Source organism: Equus przewalskii, chromosome 1 (assembly GCF_037783145.1).
Source record: "Equus przewalskii isolate Varuska chromosome 1, EquPr2, whole genome shotgun sequence".
NCBI classification, from domain to species: Eukaryota; Metazoa; Chordata; class Mammalia; order Perissodactyla; family Equidae; genus Equus; species Equus przewalskii.
This window is the reverse complement of record NC_091831.1, coordinates 60915727-60922274: the sequence shown is the minus strand read 5'-3', so window position 1 is coordinate 60922274 and position 6548 is coordinate 60915727. Positions and strand designations below refer to the sequence as shown.

Here is a 6548-nt window from a genome sequence, read left to right as displayed (position 1 = left end):
CGGGTGTGAGGTGATATCTCATTGTAGTTTGTTTTTCTAAGTTTTTTATTGAGTTAATGATAGGTTACAGTCTTGTGAAATTTCAGTTGTACATTATTGTCTGTCAGTCGTGTTGTAGGTGCACCCCTTCACCCTTTGTGCCCACCCCTCACCCCACCTTTCCCCTGGTAGCCACTAATCTGTTCTCTTTGTCTACATTTTTAAATTCCTCATATGAGTGGAGTCATACAGAGATTATCCTTCTCTATCTGGCTTATTTCACTTAACATAATTCCCTCAAGGTCCATCCATGTTGTTGCAAATGGGATGATTTTATTCTTTTCTATGGCTGAGTAGTATTCCATTGTATATATATACCACATCTTTATCCATTCATCTGTTGATGGGCACTTAGGTTGCTTCCACATCTTGGTTATTGTAAATAATGCTGCAATGAACAGTGAGGTGCATGGGACTTTTCAAATTGCTGTCTTCAAGCTCTTTGGATAGATACCCAGTAGTGGGATAGCTGGATGGTAGTTCTATTTTTAATTTTTTGATGAATCTCCATACTGTTTTCCATAGTGGCTGCACCAGTTTGCATTCCCACCAGCAGTGTATGAGGGTTCCTTTTTCCCCACAACCTCTCCAACATTTGTTACTATTTGTTTTAGATATTTTTGTCATTCTAATGGGTGTAAGGTGATATCTCATTGTAGTTTTGATTAGCATTTCCCTAATAATTAGTGATGTTGAACATCTCTTCATGTGCCTATTGGCCATCTGTATATCTTCTCTGGGAAAATGTCTGTTCATGTCCTCTGCCCATTTTTTGATCAAGTTGGGTTTCTTTTTGAATTGTTAGAGTCTGGGTCTTTAGACAAATACATTTCTTATCTAAAATGAAGAAATTTAATTCATTATTTTCTATGGGGCTTTCAAAGTTATCGTTTTTATAGACTAGTGATTTAATGGATGGAACTTATTTCCTCATGTGACTTAAAGCAAAGTATAAACTAAAAGTGATGCCAAAACACTAGACTTCAGCCAATAGTCTTAAAGCCTAAAATTTCAAGTAGTGTTTCTGATAAACCCTCTGACTTTTGAGCCACTCAATGCAAAAATACTGAGTTCCCCAGTATCATCTCTGGGCAATCTGTAGCTATCAGACACTGTTGAGTATAAATGAAAACATTGCCATAAATAAAGAGGCAAAAATGCCCCAGCACAAGGATGGTTACAATTAGGAGCTGGGTCAGATTACAGGACTGAGTCTGAGAGCCAGATAGGGACCAAGCAGAAGCTGGGGTTCCATATCTGAATGCCCACTCCATGCACACTTCAAGCACACTCTCTCTGTCAATGTCCTGACCATTGGTGACATTCTTAACCCACCCACACTGGGGTTTTCCTGAGCCTTTTATATATTCTCCTGAATCTCCCTAGAGACTGTGGGTAGGTGACTGGCTTAGGGTTGGGGCGGGCACCCTGGGACAAGCTCTTCTGTCAAGAGGCTGGCCCTGAAGGACCAAACTAACTGATCAATAGGTTAACAAGCTGGTTGGGGGTAGAATTCCAATTGTTCCACTGCTCATGCCTTCTCAAAGTTGGCCAACATCTCCCTCCTCCAGGCTGTGGGATCCACTTTGAAGTGTTCTCTCTCACTGGCCATCCCTCAGACAGGCCCTCCCACTGCCTAACCTTTGCCCTTTCTTATTAGCCTGATCTCATCCCAGCCTCCATAGCTATGTTTAAAGTCCACCTCCGGGGAACACACAGATTGAATGTTCCAGATAATTCCTTTTCCAGTCCTGCCTGACATTTGGCTGGAAGGCTGTGTATCTGGACTTCCTGGGACACTGGCTGAGGTTTGAGGAAAGACCTCAGTACTACCTGACTACAGGATGAAGCTGGCCACTGGCTTCTTGATTTTGTGGCTCAGTCTGGGGGATGGCCTGGCTCAGAGTGACACCAGCCCTGATGCAGAGGAGTCCTATTCAGACTGGGGCCTACGGCACATCCGGGGCAGCTTTGAATCTGTCAACAGCTACTTTGATTCCTTTCTGGAGCTGCTGGGAGGGAAAAATGGAGTCTGTCAGTACAGGTGCCGATATGGTGAGTGCAGTGTTTCTCTTCTCGTAAAAACTATTACTGGTGGACTTGTGAACAGCCGGAGCAAGGTCACAATCTGTCATGCGCTTTTTCCTGTCGTTCATCTCTTACGTAGGGTTGCCGGATCCAGCAAATAAAAATATAAAGACACCCAGTGAAATCTGAGTTTCAAATAAAAAACAAATAACTTGTTAATATATTTGAAAAATTGGGGACACACTTATACTGACAAATTATTTGTTGTCCATCTGCAATACAAATTTCACTGAGCTTCCTGTATCGTATCTGGCAAAACTATTATAAAGAGCTTTTCAAGACTTGTTCCCTGGGGCCACTTTAATGAGTTTGTTGTGAGGCTGGTACCTAGGAAAAGGCAGCATGGGTGGGCGGAAAGAATATGAAAGGTCTTTGTGAGGAGTTCTTAGGGATGAAAGCTGAAGCAGAACATTCAGAGAAAATTCCACCAGCAGGTGAAACAGCTTCCTCAGTCACTGTGCTAAGCTTGAAAATGGATTCTCCTTCCCCCCTAATGCAGTTCACACCTTCCTTCAGCTCTGCCAGTCTCTGATGGGCATCAATTTGCCTGACTCTCCCAAGAGAGCTGTCCCTGCTGCCGCTGCCGTAATGAGCAATGGCAGGCTTTCAGTGGATGGGAAGGGATTGCTGCCCACTGACTCTGCCCACTAGGAATCATACCCTGAGCAGACCTGGGACTGTTCCTCAGGCCTGGTACCAGATGTAGAGTTGTGAACGGGTAGGAGCACCATCTTGCCTGGGTCGTAAAGAGGGTAGCTGGGTGCCAGGGTGCACGTCTGGCTGCCAAACAGGAGCCCTGGGGCCAGTTCTTCCTTCACTCTGCACTGGAAGTCAATGTAGTGGGAGCAGAATGCAGAGCCCTGGACCTTGCAGCTGGAGGCAGGGGGTAACTTCAAACACGAATGAAAATGTTTTTGAAAGCATACACAGTCTCATATAGCATTAATTTTATGGTTTAGTTTATCAAATATTTCATCATGGGATTAGAGATGAAAATGGTGAGTCAGTTCAGCCTAGTGGGAAAACACTGGAGAAATATTTTCTCCACTCAACAGGTAAAACTCAGCTTCAGAAAGACCCAACAAAGCTACATACTTGCTAGACTCACCCAATCAGTCTCTCTCACTCCTTTTTTACCATCCAGCAGAGGAAATCGCTTCCTTCTAAGTAGAGAGTGACTAGGAGACAATGGTTAACCGTTCCTCCAGAACCAAAAGTTTTGCCACATAGAAGTTTCGACCACATAGGAATATGGTGAAAAATGAAGCTGCATCTTCTCTGTGAAGATTCCAGAGGGTAAAAAGCCTGCTCTCTGCTCAGACCCACTGGGACCCTTAGCCTTGTCTTTGTTGGAGATGCCTTGTTCCTGGACTGTTCTCACCTAATTTGCATGGAGGGGGCAGAAAATGGGTTAACTCACTTCAGATATTTGATCAACACAGGTGCTGTTTTCCTTCCTAAAGGCAACACAAGACTGAAGTCTGTGGTTTAGGGTAACAGCAGGAAGTTTTTAGGAAAATAAGAATCAAACCCTCTTCTTCCTTCTCTAGCATAACGACATTAAAAGATCTCAGCAGATTTTGGTTGCAAGCCTCTACTTGGGCAGGGTCGATGTCAGCAGCCACTGGTGGGGGATGGGAATAGTCAACAGAGAGATTGCAGGAAAGCAAATAACTCCACTTGCTCTGCAAAACAGAACCTGTTCAAGGAAGGGCCTGAAAAACACTTAGGAAATAGGGGGTTAAGCTTGTTACCTTTGGAACCCAGCCAAGCCACGAACCTGGAGGCTGTGCCCAAACGGTAGAAATATCTTCTCAAGTTGATTGTGAATCAAGCAGTCTTTTGAACAGATAACATCTAATAATTAACTGGGTCTGTTCTTTTTCAGTTTGCTTTGTGATACATTTCTCGTACACAGTGCTTCTCTTCTCACTTTAAAGCAGTGGTTCTCAAACTCACTTGTCCTTTGAATCCCCTGGAGAGCTTATTTAAACACTGCTAGTCTCCCACTCCTCTTAGTCTGATTCTGTAGGTCTGGGGTAGAGCAGAGAATTTCATTTCTAAGAATTCACACATGATCCTGATGCTGCTGGTCCTGGGACCACACTTTGAGAAAAAACTGCTTTGAAGGCTACCATCTTTTGCCAGAAGGAACAATTTAGCAACAGTTAGTTTACAAGAAAAAAATTTGATAGAATTTACCACTACTTAAAACAGTGGTCTTCAACCTTGGCCCTGCGCTTAGAATCTCCTGGGGGTCTTTAAAAACCCCTGTCCCCCAAATCAATTAAATCAGAATCTCATGGGTTGGACATAGGATTTTTATCATTTCCCAGGTGATTACAAAGTGCGACCAACGTCCACAGCACTGTTTAAGAGGTCATTCTTGGAGAACTTCAGCCCATGGGTTGTTCAGGTGGTGAAGGTGTGTTTGTATCCTGGTAGCCTACAATAGCACATCAACTGCTTTCTACACTTCTTATATCAACAGCAATTCATTTTTATATCAACACACAAATCTGTACTTGTCAAAGGATTGGGCTATAAATATAACGAGATTCAGCATGATCAATAGCATACACAGCACAAGTGGAATAAGGGATGTGCACTAATGTGAACAATATTCCCTCTCCCCCCCCACAGAGATTCTGATTCAGTAGGTCTGTGGTAGGACCCTAGAACTGCACAGGTGGTCCTGAACCAGACTTTGAGAAATCCTAGGAATGGAAAAGTCATGGCTTTGAATTGGGGGGAAGGGGAATCCTATTGCTGATGACCTTAGGCAAGTTACCTAACTCCCTCAACCTTTGTTTCCTCATGTTTGTGATGTTAATAATACCTACCTTGCAAGGTTGTGGTAAGAATTAAAGATCATAAATATAAAGAATTAAGTGTTATGTATGGAGAATGGCAGGTACCAACCAAATTTTATAAGTGTTATGAGAAAGACAATTTGGTGAACAGATTTACCATGCATTCCAATTCTTCCAGTTCTCTTTCAACATAAAATAAAAAACCAGAAATCTCAGTGACTAGATAGCACCTTCTCAGCTTCTGGAAGAAATCATCGAATGATGATTTAAGTGTTCTGTGCCTTTATGAAGGTCTCTGGAGGAGGATATCTGAAGCAGAATTTCGGTGTCTTATAAACCGTGATTGAAGATACTGTCCACACTGTCACATTTTGATAAAAGGACCTCATGATGAATTTCTTCATGGGTTTAGTTCTAAGAAAAATGTATCTTTAAACGTTGATCTTTTTTTCAAGGGATCTTTTTATCTGTTTGAAATCTTAGAGCAAAATTTTATGAACCTGTGAGTTTGTATATTTTTCCAGGGAAAGAATTCACAGCCTTCATTAGATTCTTAAGAGGATCCATAGCCCAAAAAAAGAAAACAGCTCCTGGCTTAGAGGCAGAGATCATTCTCGAGCTAGGGTGACCAGCTGTCCAGATTTGCTGGGACTGAGGGAAGGGGTGGGGGTTCTTAGGACATGGGACTTTCAGTACTAAAACAGGGACGGTCCCAGGTAAACCAGGACATGTTGGTCACCTTACCTCATGCAGTAACTTAATCTTAGCAACCAAATAGAGATTATTGCAATAATTTAATCTTAGCAACTAAACAGAGTAAAATTGTCATAGTTCTGCTTTGTTCCCTTGGTGTGTTACTCATGCTGTATTTGAATGTTTCTGGAATTAAGCAGGATATACATTTCAAATACAGTACTCTGAAGCCTTAGTAGACTCTAGTGGAACACAGACCTTCTTCTGCAGGAAACAGTTGGATGGAGAGAATGGGCACACTCTCTCTCCAGAAGTATTAAACCTTGACCTGGGTGATAAAGCCCCAAAAGTTTTTACTGTTCTTTTCTTTTTTTTTTAAACATTATTATTATTATTTTTATTTATTTATTTATAATTTTTAAATTTTTTTTAATTTCAGTAACATTGGGTTATAACAATATATAGCTTTCAGATGTATATTGTAATATATTTCGAATTCTGTGTAGATTACATCATGTTCACCACCCAAAAACTAATTATAGTCCATCCCCTCACATGTGAGCCTAATCACCCCTTTTGCCGTCCCCCCACTTCCCCTATGGTAACTACCAATCCAATGTCCGTTGCTATGTGTTTGTTTGTCGTTGTTTTTATCTTCTACTTATGAGTGAGATCATATGGTATTTGACTTTCTCCCTCTGACTATTTCACTCAGCATAATACCCTCAAGGACCATCCATATTTTTACAAATGGTGGGATTTCATCATTTCTTATGACTGAGTAGTGGTCCATTGTGTATATATACCACATCTTCTTTATCCATTTGTTCCTTGATGGGCACCTAGGTTGCTTCCAAGTCTTGGCTATTGTGTATAATGCTGCAATGAACATAGGGGTGCATGTATCTTTATACC

General features: G+C 41.8%; 1 protein-coding gene across 7 annotated transcripts in view; it reads left to right on the top strand.

Annotated features, from left to right (window-relative positions):
* The first annotated feature begins 1684 nt into the window (after nt 1-1684).
* Nucleotides 1685-6548, top strand: part of PLA2G12B (phospholipase A2 group XIIB) — a 29376-nt gene continuing 24512 nt past the window's right edge. For 3 of the 7 annotated variants that reach the window (XR_011524203.1, XM_070565595.1, XM_070565582.1), the window contains exon 1: nt 1721-2094. Coding sequence is in view for 6 of the 7 variants with exons in the window: in XM_070565595.1 (XP_070421696.1) it covers nt 1884-2094 (211 nt within the window). In the remaining variant the exon portion in view is untranslated. Of the gene's footprint in view, nt 2095-6548 lie in introns of all 7 variants that reach the window. The other 4 variants (XM_070565613.1, XM_070565588.1, XM_070565605.1 and 1 more) reach the window with 3 other exon arrangements.